The sequence below is a fragment of the Asterias rubens genome, chromosome 13 (genome assembly GCF_902459465.1).
Source record: "Asterias rubens chromosome 13, eAstRub1.3, whole genome shotgun sequence".
Lineage (NCBI taxonomy): Eukaryota > Metazoa > Echinodermata > Asteroidea > Forcipulatida > Asteriidae > Asterias > Asterias rubens.
In genome coordinates, this window is record NC_047074.1 from 2,631,979 (window position 1) to 2,657,064 (window position 25,086).

The 25,086-nt window shown below is 38.9% G+C and overlaps 2 protein-coding genes and 1 long non-coding RNA gene across 4 annotated transcripts in view; 2 read left to right on the forward strand and 1 right to left on the reverse strand.

Annotated features, from left to right (window-relative positions):
• Positions 1–430: 430 nt before the first annotated feature.
• On the forward strand, positions 431–12,751 carry LOC117298557 (calcium-binding protein 39-like). 2 transcript variants are annotated; one of them, XM_033781877.1, is made up of 8 exons: positions 431–506; positions 7,001–7,282; positions 7,824–7,988; positions 8,899–9,017; positions 9,706–9,874; positions 10,504–10,629; positions 11,340–11,483; positions 12,044–12,226. In XM_033781877.1, exons 2-8 carry the CDS (start codon positions 7,175–7,177, stop codon positions 12,224–12,226), a joined length of 1,014 nt encoding a protein of 337 aa, XP_033637768.1. In that variant the 5' UTR covers positions 431–506; positions 7,001–7,174. The 2 variants fall into 2 exon arrangements, with proteins under 2 accessions (XP_033637768.1, XP_033637769.1); XM_033781878.1 differs by lacking the exon at positions 431–506 and having other exon boundaries at positions 7,175–7,282; positions 12,044–12,751.
• A 3,492-nt stretch (positions 12,752–16,243) lies between these two features.
• On the reverse strand, positions 16,244–18,421 carry LOC117298655. The gene is made up of 2 exons (XR_004519984.1): positions 16,614–18,421; positions 16,244–16,469 (listed from the first exon to the last, which is right to left on the reverse strand). It is a non-coding gene; the product is annotated as an uncharacterized LOC117298655 (long non-coding RNA).
• A 1,438-nt stretch (positions 18,422–19,859) lies between these two features.
• Positions 19,860–25,086, forward strand: part of LOC117298980 (tyrosine-protein kinase RYK-like) — a 36,948-nt gene continuing 31,721 nt past the window's right edge. The window contains exon 1 of the mRNA XM_033782382.1: positions 19,860–20,104. Within this exon, the coding sequence (XP_033638273.1) occupies positions 19,984–20,104 (121 nt within the window). The 5' untranslated portion in view covers positions 19,860–19,983. The remainder of the gene's footprint in view (positions 20,105–25,086) is intronic.

Sequence of the window (25,086 nt, forward strand, 5' to 3'; positions counted from 1 at the left end):
GTCAATTAACCTTTGACCTCATCTTGTAAATAGACCAACGAAACGCGAACTACTGATACTGATCTATTGTTTGTTTGTTTGTTTGTTTATTAGACAATCTCCACAGAATTCTATAAAATACAACAATTGGACAAAAACAGATAAAAAATACAAGGGAAAAGACATTTGAATCTGAGGAATTGTCGAGGATAACACAAAAAGCTAAAATAAGCTTATTTCCATTGTGGTCCTCTATAAATAAACTAATGAATATGCAATAGCATTAAGGAATGTTTCAAATTCCTCCCTAAATTAATCTGTTTTGACAAATATAGGGTGAATTTGAAGTTTGGGAGTACTGCGTTTAGATATTAATTTTAAAATTGGGAGGGAACATTATTTTATTTGACATTTCCGGGTCAAGAACACGAGTGCAAAAGTAGTGACGTCATAACATTAGGTGTGCAGTAAATGTGTGTGTGGGACTATTTTGCCTGATTGATGGTGGATTGTGCGGACTGGATGAGGTAAAGTATGGCCGAAATTTCACATTTTATTGGGTTAACCGTCAATAGGGGTCACAGTTTTTAAAATTAATTTGTACAAGTGTGTTCCGAGGAAACTGTTTCTCGGGTTTAAACTGAAGTGTTGGGCTAAACAAGCGGAGTTTTCATCGGTTTAAAATTATCGTGATTGCAGATTAATTTTCATTCAGCAGGCTAGGCCAGGCAGAAGGGAAGGGGATCGAATGCATGTCGTGCCTCTGTACACAGGCGTATGATAGAGTACGACTGCTTACCGCGGAATTTTGTGCTTACCACTTAATATTACACAGGAATTGGTAAGCACATAATCCTGCGGTGTAAGCAGAGCCATGACATTAGACCCGCACGTATGCCAAGCATGATTTGTTCATGTCTGCCCTCCAACTTTTTGCCACAGCCAACCAAGGCAGGGGGCCCCAGCAGGGTCAGAGCCCATTTTGATTTTGAAGGGGGGGGGAGGGGCATGGTGGGGGAGGGCCGGCAGGAGGCCGAGTCCAACAATAAATTCACTGTTATTTTGTTTACATCCAATGTGCATTAGTCATTAAATTGAGATAATTTATGATAATAATAATCTAATCACATATTGGATTGTATTTAAATCAATGTCAAAAACCACTGCTACAAAAACAGACACAAGTCAAGTGATTAACAAACTCAATGGACCCTTTATTATTAATAATAATAAAAATAATAATAAGACTTGTAATGCGCACATATCCACCCTGCTGGGTGTTCAAGGCGCAGTAAAACAAAAAACAAAACAAAAATGATAACTTTCCGTATGGCGCCACCACTTTTTCACTCATTTTTACAAAAAGGGATATATCAATCAGGTAAATTAGATACTATATTATTTTATTTCGAATGAAAAAGTGGTGGCGCCATACGGAAACTTTTCCAACAAAAACAAAACACAACACAAATATGTAAATTGCACACTTAACACTTAGCAGTACACTTTGGATGTCAAAAATGAGGGATCATTGTGCTGTTTTGTACACGGATAATGGGTTTGTGACGCAGACGCGATCTGCTTAGCGCACAACTCTATGACGTTTGCCATCCACAAAACACAAGAGGGTCTGTCCACATGTGTGAACGTAATTTAGCATTTCATGAAAAAGATCCATTGGGTCACTGTGTTTGGTGACTTTTTTAACACCCAGTCACCCTTTACTTGTTAAGATGTTTGGAGGAAAAATTTGTATCCCATTCCTGACCTCTCCCAAAAGTTAACTTCTTTGTTCATGACAGAATTTCGATTGTATTGTAAATTTGTAGTCCTAGTAGTATTATGTAAGATATGACGTCATAATTTGTTGTTGCATTTGACAGACTAGTTAGCCCTGCTTAATTGCGATAATCGTTGTTCGATTGAGTGTTGCATTTTGCACAGACTTGATTTTATTTATGGTATACGGTTTGTTTGTTTGTTTATTTGTATGCAATTTTTGATTGGTCTCATGACAGATTTTCCAAAGGAACTACCTTTGCAATATGAAAATGGCCTTGCCCTCTCATAGAAGAAGTTCCATGCATATTACTTAAGTAAGCACAGAATCGGCGCTTATGGAAGCAGCCTGGAACTCTGTGCTTCCGGCAAGTGTATTCCTGGGTTTGCGGCGAATTTTAGCTTTTGCGCATGCGTACTCCATGTTACTACATGATGTAGGCATTCTACGCTTACAAGGCTAGCGCAGAAATTCGGCGGTAAGCAGAGCCATGAAATTGGGTCCTGGTTTGATCTAAAGCTCATAGAGTGGGAACTTTTAAGTTCAGAGAAAGTTATTCACTGAATCTACCAGAATGCATAATGGTAGAGATGGCACCTTTCTTATGACCGTGCTAGAACAGTGCATTGTCTTTAAAGGCAGTGGACACTATTGGTAATTACTCAAAATAATTATTAGCATAAAACCTTACTTGGTGATGAGTAATGGGGAGAGGTTGATGGTATAAAACATTGTGAGAAACGGCTCCCTTTGAAATAACATGGTTTTTCGAAAAAGAAGTTATTTTCCACGAATTTGATTTCGAGACCTCAGATTTAGAACTTGAGGTCTCGAAATCAACCATCTAAACGCACACAACTTCGTGTGACAAGGGTGTTTTTTTCTTTCATTATTATCTCGCAAGTTCGATGACCGATTGAGCTCAAATTTTCACAGGTTTGTTATTTTATGCATATGTTGAGGAGATACACCAACTGTGAAGGTTAGTCTTTGACAATTACCAATATAGTGTCCACTGCCTTTAAAGCGTACTTGATCCATACAGACTTGTGTCATACAGAGATAGGCCTATGTACCAGTACATGTATTATGCCGCACACAGTGTATTTGTAATGTACATGTAGGTCGTACTCGCCACATGTATAACTATAATAGCATGACATTCTCAGTGTCACTATACACACTACTTCTGTTAGCTCATTTCAGCATTGTCTTTAATTTTACACGCGGAGCGATGCATCACCATGCACTGACACAATGAGAATGCATTCTCATCACACTCGGTCTACTAACACAGGAAATCCAATAATCATCCCCTCTGTCTGCAAGAAGCGGTCTTGGGATGGATGTCATTTTTTTTTTTAAGGGGTCAATACAGTTGTACTTTTACTCCCACGGTTTTAAGCCAGGATTTGGTGAAAGGGTGTCCAAATTTGACTGGAAATTTAAAAAATGGGTGTTCAAATTATTTACTTACAATATATTTACAGTGTACTTTATGTAATTGTTAGTTTTGCATCTGGATAAAGAATATTGTTTTTATCCTAACACCGAATGTATTTTAAAGAATCTGGACACTATTGGTAATTGTCAAAGACTAGTCTTCACAGTTGGTGTCTCTCAACATATGCGTAAAATAACAAACCTGTGAAAATTTGAGCTCAATCAGTTGTCGAAGTTGCGAGATATTAATGAAAGAAAGAACACCCTTGTCACACAAGTTGGGTGCTTTCAGATGCGTGATTTCGAGACCTCAAATTCTAAATCTGAGGTCTCAAAATCAAATTTGTGGAAAATTACTTCTTTCTAGAAAACTACGTTACTTCAGAGGGAGCCCTTTCTCATAATGTTTTATACTATCAACCTCTCCCCATTACTCGTTTACGAAGAAAGGTTTTATGCTAATAAATATTTCGAGTAATTACCAATAGTGTTCACTGCCTTTAAAGCACTGTATCTCAGTACTTTCCAGAGTTGTGTGAGAGAAAAAGAATTTCTAACCCACGACCTTTGCATTGCTAGAGCAGATATCTTAGACATAGCTGGATGGTCTAGTGGTAAGACATCTGCCTTACATGTAAATAGCAAGGCAAAGGTCGTGGGTTCGAATCCCACCCCAGTGATTTGGCCTTGCCCCCTCCAAGATGAAATTCCAGCCCTGCTTAATACCACAGGAAATTCCTGTGGAATTTAATTATAAAATTATTTGTGTGTGTTTTTCAAACCTTTAACTGGATCGAAGATGGATCTTTGTTTTTAAAATATGCACAACTCTATGCTAATAAAATGCATGCCATGGTTATTAATTGACTGTTTTTAACATTACATGTAATGTATGTATGGAAAAAATGTTGTTGGAATTTCATTCTGTATTAAAGTACATGTAGTCACAGAGCTAGCTGCAGACAATATACAGTAAGAATTGTATGCATGCAGACACATTAAATGCCATAGGCATGCTTGAGTGTGACACCATTCTACATCATGTGGGAAAAGCATGGTCACATTAAGTGCTTGAATTATTCGTACTTCAAATCAACATAAATGCAAATTTACATGCAAGGAAAGATAAGCACACTGTTTTTTATATACAAAGTGGTAGGGCGTGTTATTGTTTTAGCTTTCAGTACATTGTATTATGAGTGACATGGTTTCACATCTGAAGTGATCTTCTCGGCTCAATGTGAGAGAGGGTTTATTTTACTATGGCTAAACAATTTTTTTTTTTCTATGATTCGTATGAATTACTCGTACTTTACATTGATGCAAACTTACATGTCTACAAGGAAAAAATAGTAGGCACAATGTCTCTGTACAAGTTTGGGCTAAATTGGTCATTGAATTTTCAAGAGAATAATGAACAAAAAAAAACACCCTCGTTGCATTACTGTGTGTGCTTTCAGATGCATAATAAAAAGCTTCAGCTGAAGTATTTTATTTGAGTGAGAAATTACCTCTTTCTCAAAAATCACGTTTCTTCACAGAGGGAGTCCTTTCTCACGATGTTTTATACTTTCAACCATGTCAACAGGTCTTTATTGCTCGTTACCAAGTCAGGTTTTACATTATGCTGACAGTTACATGTAAATTTAGTAAAAATACCAATACTGTTGAGTACCTTTAAAAATGAGGTGTTTTGTTTTAGCGTTAGTCTTGATGAGTGACATGGTTTGGCTTCAGTATTAATTAAAGGCAGCGGACACTTTTGGTAATTACCCAAAATAATTATTAGCATAAAACCTTTCTTGGTAATGAGTAATTGGGAGAGGTTGATGGTATGGTATAAAACATTGTGAGAAACGGCTCCCTCTGAAGTGACATAGTTTTTGAAAAAGAAGTATTTTTCTACGAATTTGATTTCGAGACCTCAAGTTTAAAAATTGAGGTCTCGAAATCAACCATGTAAAAGCACACAACTTCGTGTGACATGGGTGTTTTTTTCTTTCATTATTATCTCGCAACTTCGATGACCGATTGAGCTCAAATTTTCACAGGTTTGTTATTTTATGCATATGTTGAGATACACCAACTGTGAAGGCTAGTCTTTGACAATTACCAAACGTGTCCACTGTCTTTAACTGAGGTTCAATGTTTTTGTTTTTTTACTAATGACGTTTAAAAAAGAATCATGTTTAAGTTGAAGAGTAGAATTTCATTGTACATGTACGTCAGCGTGGACGGATATGATCCTAAATGTGCCAGGGCTTTGTACTTGGGTCTCATGGTGAAGGCATGTTTGGAATGCGTAGTGTAGTCTTAGGGAGGTAACCAACTCTGCAGTTGTGTCTATTTGATAATTGTAGGCTACATGGCCCTCTAAATTCAATCTGCTCTGTACATAATTTGACCTTTAGATTTGAACTCTACTCAAATACCAGTGGTAATTATTTCTAGTTCATGTGGTTCCCTTTCATGTAACACCTCCCCCCCCCCTCCCCCAATGTACAAAATGTTCAATGATGTGTAAATGATTTTTTTTCGGGGTAGCACTTTTACTCGGTCGGAAGAATCTAACATGCCTGTCACATGCAGTCTATTGGTGTATGGTATGTTCAGGATTACGTGTATGTATTTTGGTAGTAGGTATTTAGCAATCGTGTTATGGGCCTTAACAGTTGAGTGTGCAATTGCTCATGAAGGCGTTTATACGTCGGTGGCAAGCAATTTAAAGTGTGATGGTTTGTGATCGTTTCATTTAAGCGGGCATGATTGAAAGGGGCCTCTTGTGAGGGCAATCAAATTTCTATTGGAACATTTCAAAGGGCACCAAGGCGAATACGAGGGCACAATTTCATGGCTCTGCTTAACGCCCAATTCTGCGCTTACAACCATGATTCCCCGCTTACATGTACATGCAAGTGCCGAATTTCTGCGCTAGCCTTGTAAGCGTAGAATGCTTGGTAACGTGGAGTACGCTTGCGCAGAAGCCAAAATTCGCCGCTAACCCGTGAAATACGCTTGCTGTAAGCACAGAATTCCCTGCATCTGTAAGCGCCGATTCTGTGCTTACGGGCCCTGGGGGCATACATTGTAGAGGCAGGCAGGTCTGGAATTCATGTACAAGTACATTGGTACCAGATCCCATGGCTCTTGGACTTGATGTACATATACTGTACATTCACAAGACTCCCATAGACAATGTAGATTTTCCAATGGATTGGAAGTGCCCTTTGCATAATGAAAATGGCCTTGCCCTCTCAAACTTGGCAAAGATGACTTTCAAAGCCTGTAGTGCATTATAGGAATTCGTCCATGGCTGTGTACATAACTGAGAAGCTGGGTTAACCCTTGTTTGATTGTAGCCTCTGTGTTTTCTTGTACAAAAGTTGACTACAGATTGCACTACAGCACCTTGTAAACCATTACATGGTGAATATGTAAAATAAGCCTTGAACATGCACATGTATTTCAAACATAGCTCAGCATACTTTATAGTTAGAATATATGAGCACAGTGCCCTTTGGGTGTGATAAGGGTTTATTACATGTATGTAAGAATTTTGATTACTATTATTTTAATTAAATTTAAATTAAATAAGTGGGCTGGTGCCTTTGAAGAGTATTCTGTGGTAAGGCTAATTGGAATGTGCCCTTCCGGAAACCAGACCTTTTCTACATTTGAAAATGTACAAGTGTAACAGTAAAATGTATAACATTTTTAATTCAGTTGTTTCCTCATCCAAGTGGCAAGTATCCAGTAATTTTAATACATGTAATACTTGCAATTTGTTTCCCACTGTAGAAATCATTACTGCCGATAAGACCCGTCCAAGAACCAAGTCTGCTAGTCTTGTGTCCAGTCCTTGACCAGTCTGTGACCATCCTCTGGGGCCAGTGGTTGCATGGTCAGTGGCCAGACGTTTGGCACTAAACATCTCTTAGAGTCTTGAGGTCAGATCTAACCAGAGAGTTCGCCATGCCTCTTTTTGGGACGAAGACGAAGACGCCAACTGAGCTCGTCAAAATCGTCCACGAGGCGTTAGAGGTGATTGAGAAATGCCAGGAAGGAAAGAAAGCAGAGAAGGTTTGTTTTGTAACACTTGAGGAAGTTCAATTAGCTAATGGTTAAATCTGTTGATCTTGTTTACTGTAAGTTATTTTAAAAAATCAACACATTCACTATAAAGGCAAGATGAAATACACCCAATGGACTGGCAATGAGGTCATCTTGTGTCGAATTCGAGGCCTGACTGACCATACTAGCCAGCGGGACCACTTGGTGAGCATTCTGACTGGTCCTAAGGGGTTTTAAATAGTATTTGGCCAATGGACCACTGTTAATAGAGATTGCGATAGTTGGAAGGGGGTGCATTTCAAATGAAATGGGCACCCTACCTCTTTTTTAGGATTGGATGGGGGTTGTGTGTGATGACATTCTGTTTCGTTTTGTAGGCTTTTCCAAGTCATGCTTTTTTAAATCTGCCTCCACAGTTATATTGATTTACTGTTTTTTTTATGTTTTTTTTTTATCGTTGCATTGAACTGAATTGAATTCCAGAGTTGAAGATGTGAAGACTGCGTGTACATTATGTAAATTTATAAAGATAATTTATTTGTTTTCTCAGGCACAAGAAGATGTATCGAAGAATCTCGTTGGGATGAAGACCATTCTGTACGGAACCGGTGATCAAGACCCGCAGACAGAGTTGGTCGGTCAGCTTGCTCACACCATGTATGATAACTCGCTCTTGCTGTCGCTAATCACGAACCTTCCTTATCTTGACTTTGAGGTAGGTGTACAATTATTATTGTTGGTAGTGTTAAAGCCATTGGACACTTTCGGTAAACAGTAATGTCCAAGGCCCACACTTCGTGTATAACAACTTCTATAAAATAACAAACCTGTGAAAATTTAGGCTCAATCGGTCATCGGAGTCGGGAGAAAATACGGTAAAACCCACCCTATCCGCACGTTTCGCCGTGTCATGACATGTGTTTAAAAAAATCTGTAATTCTCGATAGCGAGAATTGATACTGTTTTACTGTTTTCTCAATAAGTAAAGCATTTCATGGAATAATATTTCAAGAGAAGTCTTTCACCACTACCTTCTGTAAACCCTGTTTATTTGTAAATCTGTGAACTTTGATTTTTTTGTCTGTGCCGAAAGGGTCCAATGGCTTTAAAAGGTTCTTAAAAGGGAAGGTATACATGTACCTTTGGTTTTCACTCTTAAAATTATTGGCAATACAAACTTTTGGCTAGAAGCCTACAGCAACTTTCAATAGTGAAGTTAGTTTTTGGTCATATGGGATTTGAGAGGTTGCATGGTGAGGTATCAAAGTATATTTGATTTGCAGTAACACCATGCGTAAATCTACTTGCTCGGTAGATGTTTTTTTGAGAAATTTTCTTGCTATTATGTGCACAGCCAAAATCTTTCTATTACAAAGACACCAAACGAACAACACGTAAATATTGGTGCTCTTTGCAGATCTTGTATAATTAACACAGCAATTGTTAATTGATATAACATTCAGATAACTGCTACATCATGGTTTTCAAACTTGTTCATAAAATGGACACAAACAAAAGTAGATTTATGGAATTCGGGAGACTTCTAGTTTTTAGTTGTATTTCATTATTTTCGTCCGTGCACAATGTTCTGCGTATAAATGTATGGTTCATATTTGTGTTTCCAGGCAAAGAAAGATGTCGCCCAGATCTACAACAACATCTTAAGGAGGCAGATTGGGAGTCGCTCCCCGACGGTGGATCACATCTGTTCCAAAAAGGAAATCCTCTTCACACTATGCAGGGGGTAAGCAGATTTGAAACATAGGCCGTGTTCGGGCGGTGTGTTCTTGGCCCGAGTGCGCTGTTTGCACGCCCGAACGATGAGAACACGACCCGAGAACAATGCAATCGGAACAAGATCACACACTACCTTTCAGCATGGATCAGTCGAGAACAACACTGTACAAAATGGCGCTACATGTACATCGTCATCGTTTGGTTGGTAGATACGTGAACAGAATCCTACGTGTTCTTGAGCATCTAAGAACACACCGCCCGAACTCGATCTTAGATTTTAGTTTCGCGATGGGGTGTCATGCCCCGAGCGGTAAGAGCACTGGACTCAAGCTCTGGTGTTTCTGTTCAGCAAAGTGTGGGTTCGAGTCCCGGTCGTAAAATTGTGTCCTTAAGCAACACGCTTAAAATCATTATTGCTGTGCCTTCATGTGGGCGTCAGTCCGTTTGTCCTGTGTGTGTAGAGAACCCAGTGCACTTATTGTAATAAGAAGGTGTTCGCCATGGTGTTCGTGGTTTGATTGACTGCATATTGCGTCACAGTACTTTGTAAACCATTACATGGTGCTACGTGAAGGAATTGGTTTCAAACTTTACCTTACAGGAAAATACTGAATATTGAAGCGCCTTAAGCTTTACTTATAATTACTTTTATAACTATAGTGACAATAGTTTTAAATATACCTTTATACCTTCAGCTATGAGAACCAGCAGATTGCATTGAACTGCGGCATCATGCTAAGGGACAGCATCCGATTTGTAGAGCTCGCTAAGATTATCCTCAACAGTGATGAGTTTTACAAATTCTTCACCTACGTAGAGATGTCAACGTTCGACATCGCATCAGATGCCTTTGCAACATTCAAGGTAAAAACTGATGTTTACGGAAAGAGCTCCAACACTAGACAATTCGGTAAAAACAATGCGGTTACGTTTTCTCTTTGGTAAAGGGCACCCTATGAGGAAAGTGTAAATTTCTACTAGAGCATTTCAAGGGCACCAAGGCAACGACTAGGGGGCATAGGGGGCATGGACATGATGGAGGCAATCGCCTTTGTTGCCTCCGTGAAGTGTTTGGCCTGGGACTCTGAGAATTGTTTAGAGTAATTAAGTGGTTTACATGTATACCACACTTTCAGAATTATATAACTATACCGATTTCTAATCAACAGTGGGCCTTTCAACAAAATTATCTTTTAAGGGTTGCTTACTTGTTCAATGGGACCCTGATAATGTTAAAGAATACTAGAGCACCAGTCACAGGGCTGTATGCTTCGTTTTTGAAAGGCCAAGGGCACCAAGGCATTTTCTTCTTGGTAAAGGGCACCCTGTGATGAAATTGCAAATTTGTACTGGAGCATTTCAAGGGCACCAAGGCAATGACCAGGGGACACGGAGGCAATCGCCTTTGTGCCTCCGTGAAGTATCAGGCCTGCAGTCATCTAAAAAACATTTCATTCATTTAAAAAAAAAAATTCTTCTTTTGTTGTGTTTAGGAGTTGTTAACCAGACATAAAATTCTGTGTGCGGAATTTCTAGAGAAAAATTACGACAGCGTGTTTGAAAAATACCAAAAGTTGCTGAACTCGGAGAACTACGTCACAAAGAGACAATCATTGAAGGTATGTAGTCAGAGATTCTAGTGTATAAAATTTCAAAAACCAAGTAACAAAAACACAAGGGAAGCTGACTTGGTAATGTAAAGTTGAACAAAGAGAAAGGATTGAAAGATTGTGTCACTGTTGTCTGATTGTGTTTCTTACGTAAATTAAGGTGTCGTTAATAGTCGTGAATAGTCGTGAGCGTCACAATTGGTTCAGAAAGCAGGTTGTGACTATTTTTGTAGTAGTCGAGGCTGCACGATTAACCGAGTAGTTGAAAAACAGTAGTCGTGACTCGAGTAAGCAATCAATAGTCGCGACTTCGACACTAAGTGGCCCAAGCTTTATTTTAATCTTAGCTTTCAAACTAAACTAGTTCATAGTTCACTGTTCAAAGTAAAATTTATTTTCACTCAATCATTTAAAGACACTGGACACTAATTTTAATTGTCAAAGACCAGTCTTCTCACTTGGTGTATCTCAACATATGCATAAAATAACAAACCTGTGAAAATTGAGCTCAATTGGTCATCAAAGTTGGGAGATAATAATGAAAGAAAAAACACCCTTGTCACACGGAGTTGTGTGCTTTCAGATGCGCAATTTCGAGAACTCAAATTCTAAATCTGAGGTCTCGAAACCAAATTCGTGGAAAATTACTTCTCTCTGGTAACTTCGTCACATCAGAGGGAGCCTTTCTCACAAAAAAATTCTTTGCTCATTTTCCGTAGCTGCTCGGTGAGCTGCTGCTGGACAGACACAACTTCACCATCATGACCAAGTATATCAGTAACCCGGAAAACCTTAAACTTATGATGAACATGCTGAGAGACACCAGCAGAAACATACAGTTTGAGGCGTTCCACGTCTTCAAGGTAAGTCACGAGAGGGGTAGAGAGCCCCCTCTATTGGTTATCTAAAAAAAAACATAAACCTTGGGAATAAACAGTGCTGACAGAAATTTGCGATGGATTGTTATGGTGGTGAAACACTGTGATTAAGAGCTCGTGTAAAAACAACGAGAATTACCCTTGATCCAGTAAGCGAAGTAATAGCCCCCGCCGATTACCTACCAACTGCATCTTACAGCCGCATTAGTGAAAGGACACCAACCCTCAGAAATCCAAGAAACGGTTCACGTGGCACTCCAGTGGGTTTTTCATTCACAATATCAACCTCAACCCTCGCATGTACCCATTTTTACCCCTGGGTGAAGAGAAGTAATTATAGTAAGGTATCTTGCTCAAGGACACAAGTGCCATGACCGGGATTCAAACCCACACTCAGATGACTTAACCACAAGAGAATGTATTTGATGCTCTTAATTAACCACTCGGCCTTGACACTCCATGTCACCCCAATCTACGACCTTACCTTTAACCCATACCTCTGTGAAAACGGTGAAAATTTGATTTGTTGATACTCCACCCTGCAGGTATTTGTAGCCAACCCGAATAAAACCCCAGCCATCCTCGGCATACTCCACAAGAACCAGAGTAAACTCGTCGAGTTCCTGTCTGCGTTCCACACCGACAGGACGGAGGACGAGCAGTTCAACGACGAGAAAGCCTATCTCATCAAACAAATCAAAGAACTACAAAGCGATCCCCAGTCATAGGGTATGCTGGCCTTCTTCATAGGAGGCGGGGCTTTGTGGGGGTTGGAAAGGGGGGTGTTTTATTAAAATCTTCATGTGGCAGAGATAAAGGTTGGTAACCATGCTCTCTCTACATTGTATTGTGTACAACATTTGACTGGTACCCTTCGATGTTACTTTCCATCATAAATGCACCTGGCTAATAAAAACATAAGGCCAAGCTTTGGAAACGATTCGAGGTGGTGGGATTGGTTCTTCAACTAAAAAGTAATTGGTACTCTTTCAAATTATTCTACAAAGCAATGCAATCTGAAGGGTTCCGATAGTAGAAGAAATTAAAGTTTGAATTTGAGGGTGTGATTGTCGGCCTTACCGTGTTCGCTGGCCAAATGCAAAGCAAAACACCTATGGACCAGTCACAATGCTCTCCAAGTGGCCCAGTCAAGTCAAATATGAACGACAATGTCAACTGGGATGGATTTCACAAAGAGTTATTAGGACTAGTCCTAACTTAGGACTAGTTCTGGGAGTTATTAAAAACTCGAGGCTAGTCCTAAGTTAGGATGAGTAACTCGTCCTTACTCAAGATAAGACTAGTCTTAACTCTTAATGAAATCCACCCCTGGAGACCTTGAGTATTGGACAAAGTAACAAGCCACAAGGAAAACCGACTGGGTGAATTTTAAATAAATAGGGCAAGATAGCTCAGTTGGTAGAGCGCCGGCCATTAATCCGGAGGTTGTAGGTTCAACTCCTACTCTTGTCAATTTTTCTTTATTCAACCCAAAAGTGTTTCTACCATTGGATAGAGACATTTGACTTGCTACCGCTACACAAATGGGTACGAACGATGGGTACCAGTCTAAGTTACACTCGAGCCTCACTTTGACTCTCATAGATCTGTGCATAGAATTTCCAAGATGGCTGCCACATTACAAAGACTTGTCTCTGCCACAGTAAGATTGATTCCTGGGGGTATTTCTAATAACTAGAGTGCTACTTTTCTTCCTTCATCTAACTTCAACCTAACGCAGATGTGACCAAAAGAAGAAAAACACAAATTTCTACTCTTTTGTGGAATTTTTTGAGCTCAGAAAAGCAAGTACCTGTGGTGTCCATATGATTTATTGTTTCATATTTTTAACCATGGATGCCTCAAAAAGTGAGCTGAAATACTACAGCTTGAGGAAAACTGATAGCATGGATGATTCTCAATTGGCCCTATAAACGGTTGATTCCCAAATGGCCCTATAAATGGTTGATTCCCAATTGGCCCTGTTTGCTGTATTGAGGAAGATACTGAGATTTAAAGTAGTTTCTTCTCCATTCTGAAATGTCCTCGTGACAAACGCTCCTGGTTTTAGTCTTTAAACAAGACATCAGACACTACACTATGACCACAGTCTAGTGGCCGAGTTGCACTATGGCACACATTAACTGCTTGACATCAAGACTACCCTTGCATTGGGAAGGTAACACTCTAGTTCTCATTGAAGTACATGTAGCTCCCAGGATAGCGTTTTAAATGTAGTTCAACCAGACATGAGTTACCTACACGCAGTGTGCTAATCAGTTCACGGTTGGGTACCCACAAAGAACCAGTAGCTTTACCATTTCGAGTACAGTGCCACGTTGTGCCTCTTCTGCACAGTTGTTCATTCATAAAATTACTGAGCATGGCCTCTGTTGCCCCTCCGGTCTTGGCCTTGGTGCCCTTTAGAATGTTCTTGCTTGTGTGGGTCAAACTGAGGTCACTTTCAAAGAGCTGCTTAAAGCAATTTCTGCTAAGCAAAAAACAGGCAGGATACCATCACAAACGGTAACATATAACTTGGTATTTTAGCCGTTAACCTTTTCCCAGTGAGTAGAGTTGTTGCTGTCTGCTTAAGAAGTTTGGATTTGTGTCCAAGGCCCAGAGCTGCATAAGCACAACAAGTAGCTAAGCATAAACCAATCAAGTTTACCAGAATATATTTACCAGCCAAAATGACATGTCACGTGCACCTTTATTTACCGGTGTCCTGCTAATTGTTGAGAACCCGAAGAAGCTCTATGAAATTTTTCCTGGATGCAGAGTGATTAAAAAATGGCAAATGACTGTGGCACACTTTGTGTAGGTAACTCTTCAGCTATAGTTGACACGATAACAGAGTAGTCAAGTAATGTTCAATGGATTTCCTTTTGAAGCCAAGATGTAAGAATTTCGTCTTAAAGAGCACACACACCAAGTGTGCGTCTGTTATATTTGTAAGCATGTACATAGGCAGAGGTAGGTCATGTATAGCAAGTTGTAAAACCCTCGTCCATGATTTCACCTTAAAATTTATCTTTTTTGATTTTGTTGACGGAGAGAAAACCAAAATGAACCGTAAATTTGTATCATGGATCCATCCAAAGTTTGAACTGGATGGTTTTTCTTTTTTTTCAAATAATGGGGTGCTATGTGAAGGTGATTTTAACAACTTGTAAAGAGAACTGTACATGTGCACAGTCAACTTCTCAACTTCCTGACCATACTGGGTGTGTTCGTTTAGCTTTCCTGGGTCGACCCCGGTCTGCCCCGGTACGTTCGAATAGCTTTGACGGGGCTCAGCCCCCAGTGCCCTGCTTGTGGAGTGGGTCACGTCACCACGAGAGGGCGAGTGTGATCGTTCGATTAGCTCTTGTCAGGGACTCACCCGAGTGAGCACGCAGGGTCGACCCAGGGAAGCTTAATAAACGCACCCTCAGTATCATCCATTGTGGTTCTAATTGATAGATAAACTAAGCAAACGTGCAAGTGATATCTTGTGATGAATGCATCATATACAATACACACTTTTACACAATTAGTTCAGTGCACAGTTGTGCCAACATACACAACCTGTGCAGTTTCAGACAGTCGGTCAAATAACCAAGAACTAGACCAAGTGTAGGAGGATTAACCATAAGAAATCACAGCATCGAGCCGTTAAAATCATTGAGATTTCTTATGGATGAGGTCGATGCGATGCCTGAGTAACCATTAGCCATCTTTAGTATTTGTAACTTTTTGTACAATTCATTCATTTCATCGGACTTGTCGTGGCCTAAAAATGACTGTAAATATGAATAATTTCAAAGTTGCTATGTGTGCCTAAGTGTCTATGCTTTAACTATATAGACATTCCTCAGAGATCCATTTTGTGGAAGTACACCCTAACCTGTAGCTGACCTTTGACCCTTTGAAGTGTGTTATGAACTTTGACCTCCCTAAAGGTTGGTTAAAGCGAGGCATAAAGGTATCTTGTGCGAGTTAGAGTTTAATAATGTCTGGTATTGACATGGGCCTGTATGCTTAGTTTTTGAAAGGGCAAGGGCACCAAAGCATTTTCTCCTTGGTAAACGGGCACCATATGAGGAAATTTTATATTCTACTGTAGCATTTCAATGGCACCAAGGCAATGACCAGGGGGCATGGAGGCAATCACCTTTGTTGCATTTGTTAAGTATCGGGCCTGGTTTGACTTGCTAGTCACAAGTGACTACTTGACTTTGGTTAAGACTAAAGAGACGGTTGGTAACGTTGTATTGTTTAAGGCAAGCTTTTGAGAAGTTTTGTAAAGAGACACTGAACCGCCAAACACAATTCTGAATTATTGTGTTTGGCGAAATGGTGCAGGCTTTGCCCATTTGGAGGTTGCTGTCGGAAACATTTTCTCAAGCCAGTGTGACGTAGAAACCCTCTTTAGTCTAGTGAATCCAAGCCGAGTGTACACTAGCGACTTATGAACTTATGGTGCCAGACTTTATTCAAAACCAGACTCCTAAATGGCTTACTCTACTATTACTCCCACCAATTCATCACCTTGTCTTGAATGATGATGCTAGTTTTTGTATTAGTCAACAATAGAGGGCGCACTGTCTCAGAGGGACTGGGCAAGTCTACAAATCTGGATCAATCCAGATGTTTGTTTGATACAAATATATCTTCTCTAGTAATCCATATTGTGATAACGGCGACCATACAGTCGCTAGTCAAGGCTATCCAACACCTGGCGATGCAAAAGCATATAGTGGTTTTTTTTTGACATTTTTCCTAATGGGATAGTTTATGAAGTTCATGAAGTTTCAGCCGGAAACAAATTTCAAACCACTGACTGGCATTTTCAAGAAGTTTTGTAATTATGGTTAATGGTTTTTAAGTAGAATATTCTATCCAGAAAGGAGGTGTGTATTACATAATATTGGTTGGTGAAATCTAAATTTATAAATGATTCAACTACTCAAGTATAATCAGCTATTCCTCTATCTGAAGGTATTTCACCTTTCAGATATATTAAAGTTATAGTTACTGGATATCTGAACTAGTTGATATAATACTAGTATCATACATCACGATTGGACTGAAGTATTGTGATGATATATCAATTAAATATTCAGCTATTACCTCTATCTGAAGGTATTTCACCTTTCAGATATATTAAAGTTATAGTTACTGGATATCTGAACTATAATACTAGTATCATATATCACGTTTGGACTGTGATGATGTATCGATTAAATATTCAGCTTTTACCTCTATCAAATAAGATATGGCATCCATAACTTCTATCAGATAAACCAAATGTGTGGTTGATATTGAAATATTAAATAGATATCAAATATACTATTTGAATATCATAATGTTATTTCTCCCACACTATAGAATCAGTAGAACTATAGTTGGGCCGGACCAACTATAGTTGGCCTGACAAAGTACAGATGGGTCGACCAGCGATAGTCGGGTTTGCCCCACGACAGTCAGGCCTGTACATCTACAAGTTGGGTGATCCAACTATAGTTTGGTGAACCCAACTATAGTTTGGTGAACCCAACTGTAGTTTGGTGAACCCAACTATAGTTGGGTGATCCCAACTGTAGTTTGGTGAACCCAACTATAGTTGGGTGATCCCAACTGTAGTTTGGTGAACCCAACTATAGTTGGGTGATCCCAACTGTAGTTTGGTGAACCCAACTATAGTTGGGTGATCCCAACTAGTTTGGCAGAACCAAGAAACGTATAGTGCGGCATATAGCATTATCAATCCCAACTATGGGCTGAACCCAACCAATAGCTCGACCAATTCTATAGTTGGGATAAAGCAATATTTAATTTGTTGCACCAAAACACTGATTTTGAACGTATGATTAGAGTTACGAGTGTATAAACATAAAGAAGGCATTACAGTTTCTGAGAGTAGAAACTAGAAATACTCTTTCTAGATTGTCCTTAATTTGTGCCAATCTTTTTTCATAGCAATTATAGATGTACAAGTAGGTATTGTTTTTCTTTGTCAGACATTTACAAAGTTATGGTGTTTTTATACAATTAACAAAATTTAGGTCTTTCTAATTGTGTATATAGCCCCCGAAAGTATTTCAATATTCCCGTATAAATTATGTATATTTTATTTTTGGTTTGATGTTTATTCAATTGTTTATTTTACAGAGATCTACTAATAATTCGTGAAGGGTTTGTATGCTATTGGTTGAAAGTCAAAGGTCATTTCCTTAGCAACCAACAGCAGGAATTGTACTAAAAAGTCTTCTTTTCAAAAAAAATATTTCTGTTGTTTATTTTGAGAGGATAGTTAGCCCTTGTGTTTCATAGCGGATACTTTAAAGTTGCTTGTGTAGCAGCAGTGGAAAGAAAAAGGTGAAATCTTGGCAGTGGAAAGAAAAAGGTGAAATTTTGGCAGTGGAAAGAAAAAGTTGAACTTTTGACAGTAGAAAGAAAAAGGTGAACTTTTGGCGGAGCATAAACTTGAAGATGAGAGTTTGCCGATAGTGTACATCCCTGTATTTTTTTGTTTATAAAATTGTATTAAATAAGTTTTGTTTTTAATAACTATTATGAGACTAATACGAGATATTAAAGTTTAATGTTTACTTTAAAAAATATTTTCTATAAATGATGAGAACAACTATTTAGCAAGGGATATTGTGTTTTCACCAAGAGTGAATGGCATAATGTGTTCCGATTTCACAACGAGCTAAGATTGATCTTAAGTGGGGAATCAATCTTAATTGCTAAGCAAAGTGTGATGTCACAATACAAATCACATTAAGAATACTGGCAACTCTTAAGATGAATCGTAGCGCTTTGTGAAATCAAGTTCAGTTTTCGCTTTGTGCATTGTTCATTAAAGGCATTGGACACTATTGGTAATTACTCATAATAACTGTCAGCATAAAAAACTTTCTTGGTAATGAGCAACGGATAGCTGATGGTAGTGTAAAACATTGTGAGAAACGACTCCCTCTGGAGTTACGTAGATTTTGAGAAACAGGTAACTTCTCACTCAAATATTAAAATAGTTCAGGCCTGAAGCCTTTTTTTATGCATCTGAATGCACAAAAATTTGTGCAACGATGGTTGTTTTTTCTTTTATTATCCTCTTGCAACTTCGATGACCAATTGAGCCAAAATTTTCAAAGGATTGTTATTCTATGCATACATTAGGATACACCAAGTGAGCAAACTGGTCTTTGACAATGGGAGACTTTCTGGGACGATAGAGGGCAGCAGACTTACCGGGTAAATCCATTGTTCTCAGAATTATGCGCATGTTCAGAACTACGTAAACAATGGGAATTTACCCGGTATGTCTGCTGCCACCTAGCGTTGGAAAGTCTCCTATTACCTAAGGTGTCCAGTGCCTTTAAAGGTTATATAGTGCTCGTATAAAACTATGATGAGACAATTGAAAACACGCAGCAGGGAGAAGAAAATACATTTGTGACTGCTACAAATTTAAATGACCAAAAGTACAAAGATAAAGTTGATATCAGTCAAGCTTTAGGATAGCAAAACAAATGGAAAATAAAAACCTCTTTTAAAAATGAATATACACAACTCAAAACCTGGGCCCAATTTTAGTGAGCTGTTTAAACACAAACGGTATAAGCACAACAATATTAGAAGTTTTCGTAAAAGGTTAGCAACTAAAATACCCTGACATGTACACAATTTGTGACTGGTATCTTGCTTATTTTTGCTTAGCAGAAAACTGCTTAGCAGCTCTATGAATTTGGGCTCAGCTATTGTTACATTGAGGTGTATGATGATGTTTTGTGATTTCCTGTTTGTGGGACAACTTGAAATTGTTTTAAGTTAATTTTGTGAGGTTATGGATGAGGGGAAAATACAAATAAAACAATATTGTTTGCTTGCTAGTATTGTTTCGATTTGATGTTCAGTTTTCTTTAATGTTTATGTTTTTATGTGTGAGAAGCAATATTATCCATCTTCTGTGGAGATAATTTTGTGATTACTATTATACAGTTCTGGCATAACAAAAATGAAACAATGATAAGTCAGTGCCCCCATATCACTGTATTACATTTTTCTTAAATTGCATATGTTTTTTGTTCTAAATGAATATTGTTTATATCCGGTTTTATTGACTTATACTATTTCTAACCTCTCAACCCCCCCCCCCCCCCCGCCCCCACGCCCCGAGAAAGTTATGCAAACAAGTATCAGAAGAGGGCGGGCCAACAATCGGGAGGAGAATCTATCTGTTGTGATTTTGTGCAAATTCTTCATAGAGGGCGGGCTAACCATTCAACGATAACCGAATCGCGGTTTGCTAATTATTTGCATAATTAATTGAGTGAAATGGTTGACCCCTGATAAGGTCAAACTACAATTCGCAATGAATGTTGAATGAATGCATGCAGCATTTTTTGCGTGCAGAATGCAAAATGTACACAACTAACTTGTCAGCATTGCTTCAACGGCAGTGCTGCGGTACGGTCGCCTTGTAAAATTAACTATGGAACCTAAAGATCGCTGGAAATTTTGTGTTAAACTATGGATATTTCTGCTGCTTTTTGCTGGGGTTTCTGCACAGATGAATATGTACATGACGAAGACAGAGGTGGCAAGAGTTATGGGTGAGTAGGCCCTACATTTCTTTTGAGATGACAAATCTTATTCGATTCAACTCGGAACGTAATTCGTAAACCAGTGAGTTCTCCATTTACAGCAACAACAAACAGTAACACTGAACTGAAGTGCAGTTGATATTTTGACCATTTGACATGTTTGACGACTAACTATTCACCCGGTGCTTAGTTTTACTTGTTAATATTTTGCTCTACGACATATTGATTCAGTAGAGCAAAATAGGAAAGTATAAAGTATGGAACATGACTCTGAGTTATTAAATTGGAATAATGTTTTATCGTTAACTTTTGTTCTTTTCTAAATTACTTTGTTCTTATTTTATAAATAAATTACTTTGTTCTTGTTTTAATTTAAAATTGTTTAAAATTTGACAGTTGGACTTAGTTGCGATATTGTAACCCTCCTCCCGACGTCGGGAGGAGGGTTACGTTATCGCAACTAAGTTGGACTTAGAATTGGATATTCAACTCAAACACTATTTCATGAGGATGAGTATAATATAGTAACTTCTAGAAATTATAAGGCTCGGGGAGCCTTATAGTTTCTAGAAGTATAATATAGTGACCTCTTTGCCATGTACTCATCAAGATGACATTAACTACCCAAGTTTATCGACCACCACTTAGAGCCGCGTGAGGACTACCTACCTTCCCGCTTTGGAAACGGCTTTAAAATTCATTTGGTGTTTCATTAAAAAAAAATAAGACCTAGGCAAATCTTTTGTTATTATTTAAAAATTTACGAGTTCATACAGTAAAGCTTATATTTTTAATATTGTGAAGGTTCTCAAGAATGTCTAGAAATTAGTTTTTAGAGTGAAATAAAGTCTTAAAAATTGCGATACAAATACAGCAGAATAGAAGTTCACTCAGGTGATTTAAATTTACATAATAAAAAAAAAATGCTTAAATCCAATCCGAACTTTCTAATTCAAGATAGATAGGGTATTTTATAGATTTTTAATGAAACTTTTATGTCTACCCATTTGAAGAAAAAAATCACTCAAAATTGTATTTCTTGAATAAGAAACCAATCTTATTTCAAGAAAAAAATTTTGTTCTTGAAATCAGATTTTGTAATTTCAAGAGTACTATTTTTAGCAGTGTATCTCTAGTGTTAAACTTAAAGATACTCTTCCTAGAAGCTCCTTGTCATATAATGAGTGCGTTCGTTTAGCTTCCCTGTGTCTGCCCCGGTACGTTCGAATAGCTTTGACAGGGCTCACCTGGGTCAGCCCCCAGTGCCCTGCTTGTGGAGTGGGTCACTTGGGGTGACCTGATGTGCATGCCGTCACCGCGAGAGGGTGAGTGTGATCGTTTGATTAGCTCTTGTCAGTGGCTCACCCGAGTGAGCACAGCGGGGTCGACCCAAGGAAGCTAAACGAACGCACCCTATGTAACACTTGAAGTATAATTTGACCAAAATGTAATTAAAGCCCTCTTTTTAACGCAGTAACATGAGATCTTGAAATTTGGATCCGGCATAGTTTCAGACTTTTTTGTCAGACATGGCTCTCACCATAACCTGCGATGTCCAAAACAGAAGAGATTACTAAGAAAAAGATTTTCAAAAGGGCAGCACTGCCAACCCTGTCATATTTTTTAAGCCGAAGTGTTTCCAGAAACCTGTCTAATTACTGATTTCACCATGCATGGTGCACAGCGTATTATATATGAATATCCCAACGACCCCTCCCTAGGATCTCAATTTCCCCTCAACCAAGCCACTAGGAGGGTACTTGAGTTCCCATCCCCAGGTGAACATCGATGATGCGGCAGACAAGACGATGTTGGGCTAGCGTTTCCTCCCCCAAGGTGACGGCTGGATTCCGTTAACTTGAAACCATCAAGCCTCGGAGCTGTACAAGATTTAGCATGTTAGGAAGATTTGCCGGACGGAATTCCCGCATCAAATCAAACAACAGTGCAAAAAGAAACAACATGCAATCTGTTTTAAAAAAATTATCAAATTTAGTCGTATCCTCCTGTGATGACATGACTTGGGCACCCAAATTACAACGTAACACAATACGCATTTAACGCGTCGAGTAAAGAATGTACACGCTTTATTAGATGTCGGTTGTTGTATTTAGATGAGGATTCAATTCTAGGGGTGCTACGAGCCCTGAGATTCAAATGTTTTATGTACTTGGGTTTCATGTCATAATTTATAATGTGGACTTAGACCCAAGGCATTGTCGCTGACAATGCGTACTCTCTCACTACACAGACTACAGAATTCCCACCTACATGTAGTTCCGTTTTAGTATCGCTGTGTTGTGTATGGCACAGCAATTTAATTTAAGTCAGAATACGTACTGTTGTAAAATTAATTTCACACAAAAACAGCAAAAGAGCATTGTTATATGGTGCACCAAGGAAATGAAAGAAAACATTCTCTCTTCCAAACTTATAAACATCAATACCATGTAGCTCCATGCCTGAATTTACATGGAACTAATTTGTTCTATGATGGGACGTCTGTCACTCAGTGTACGACATCATGACTGTCACTTTATCAGCGAACATTTTCAATCCAGCATTTTTGCGTTTTGTGTCATAAAAGAGCAGTGCATGGATAGCCCCCTATCTCAGAGGGGAAATTGTGACCTCGAAATGAGAAGGTCTTACACCAAGACTACACACACAGTGTACAAATGTAGGCCCTATGTCCCCAATGCATCCAACCCTGTAATATGTGGTTCTCTCTCAATAATTTTGTATTTAAATAGACACATTAACCAGCAGTTCATACATGTAGATGATAACGCCCATCGCAGAGGGGTGTAAATTGTGACAGATCAAAATGAGAAGGCCTTGTACCAACACTACTCAGTGTATAAATTAACCCCCGGATGCATCCAAACTGTAATGGGGTTCCCTTTGAACGATTTTGTAAATAGACACATATACCAGAGCCCAAGCACTTGTCAGAAGGTCACAATGCTTTGCTGGATTGAAAGAGCTCAGTCTACACACACAGGCCTGTTATTCACACATTCACATAGTCAGTCTTTTATGGTCACACCTCTGTGTTTACATTCTGTCTCAACAGTACAATAAATAGAACTTGCTTCCCAAATCTTGTATTCAAACATACAATGTACTTATGCAATATCTTCTACACGCCTCCCCCTCGCGAAGTGTTTACGTAGTCCAATTTCCCCCTACATTTGTTTGTCTGTTGAAAACCTGAATCACGGTCACTTGATTGTGAGGAGGTTTTTTATGTGTTGCTGGATTTTTCATGATGGCACATTAATTTGTGGCAGTCCACCATTTGGCTTGTGTGTGTACTGGTAGTTAAAGGCAGTGGACACTATTGGTAATTACTCAAAATAATTATTAGCATAAAACCTTTCTTGGTGACGAGTAATGGGGAGAGGTTGATGGTATAAAACATTGTGAAAAACGGCTCCCTCTGAAGTCCCATACTTTTTGAGAAAGAAGTAATTTTCCACGAATTTGATTTCAAGACCTCCGATTTAGAATTTGAGGTCTCGAAATCTACCATCTAAACGCACATAACTTCGTTTGACAAGGGTGTTTTTTTCTTTCATTATTATCTCGCAAGTTCGATGACAGATTGAGCTCAAATTTTCACAGGTTTGTTATTTTATGCACATGTTGAGATACATAAACTGTGAAGGCTAGTCTTTGACAATTACCAATAGTGTCCACTGCCTTTAAACAGAAGAGATAAATCTTCAGCATATAAAACTGTGTTGACTGTTCTCATGTTGATTCTAGTCTCTTCTCATTTTGATTATAGTCTCGTTAATAAAATCTCGGTCCTCTAAAGATACGGAGCTAGTCTGTAGCCTTGTGGATTGTTCCCCAAAATTGTTCCCCCTGCTCTCTTTATTTTTTTCTTAAATGTGCTTCCTCCACGGTCTAACCCTGAGCTCCAGCAAAATGCTGCAGATTGAAGCACTCTTAGACATTTTCCAGCACATTAACCCCGAAAATGTTGTCTCCTATATTATTCTGTCTTCAGTCAGTCTCTGACTCATACTCCTGAACAATGCTTCATAAATAATACAAGAAATCACACTTTGTATACTCGACTCTAGTAGAAAACTGTCAAGTTCTGCTCTGCATTTCATGGTCTTCCGAACAATGAAGGTCATTGTGTTTCTTTGTGGCGTCAGATAATTTCCTCCTTGATTTAGATTTGGAGAAATTTCCAAAGCCTTTTCATGTGTAAACGTAAACAAATTTGAAACCTGACCTTTGCTGGTTGATTTCAGGCCTTTATTGAAGGGTTAGTATAACTTACAGGTCGAGCGATTTTGCAAAGAATGTTGTGTATTATTCCAACAGGGAAGGCTGGCTGTGCTTCTTGAGTTTCCGTTATGAATAATTTGTAGGTGTGACACCGACTGGAGATGTTGGGGGTAATTTACATCCATTCCCCTGGTCATTGCCTTGGTGCCCTTGAAATGTTCAGCAATACATTTTGTAAGTGTAGGTTTCCCTTGTGCTGTAGTGTTGGTTTTAAAAGGCAAGTGAGGCAATTTATCTCCATGCCCCTGGTCATTTCCTTTGTACCCTTGATAGGTTCAGCATGTAGATAGAGGCAGTTGCCTTCAAGCTTTTGGGTTAGAATAATTTACAGGTCGAGCGATTTTGCAAAGAATGTTGTGTATTATTCCAACAGGGAAGGCTGGCTGTGCTTCTTGAGTTTCCGCTATGAATAATTTGTAGGTGTGACACGGAATGGAGATGGTGGGGGTAATTTACATCCATTCCCCTGGTCATTGCCTTGGTGCCCTTGAAAAGTTCAGTAGGTGTAACTTTCCCTTGTACTGTAGAGGTTGCTTGAAGCAAGATGCAATGTATCTCCATGCGCCCCTTGGTCATTGCCTCTGTGCCCTTGAAATGTTCAGCTGTAGATAGGGGCAATTGCTTCCCTTTGGTCATTGCCTTAAACCCCCTTGATACGGTGTACAGTAGAAATTTATATTACC

What these genes read in the sequence shown, in the direction of transcription:
- LOC117298557 (XM_033781877.1), top strand. Translation starts at nt 7,175, where the DNA reads ATGCCTCTTTTTGGGACGAAGACGAAGACGCCAACTGAGCTCGTCAAA. An exon ending in AAGGAAAGAAAGCAGAGAAG is followed by an intron (nt 7,283 to 7,823) that starts GTTTGTTTTGTA and finishes TTGTTTTCTCAG; the next exon opens with GCACAAGAAGATGTATCGAA. An exon ending in CTCTTCACACTATGCAGGGG is followed by an intron (nt 9,018 to 9,705) that starts GTAAGCAGATTT and finishes TTATACCTTCAG; the next exon opens with CTATGAGAACCAGCAGATTG.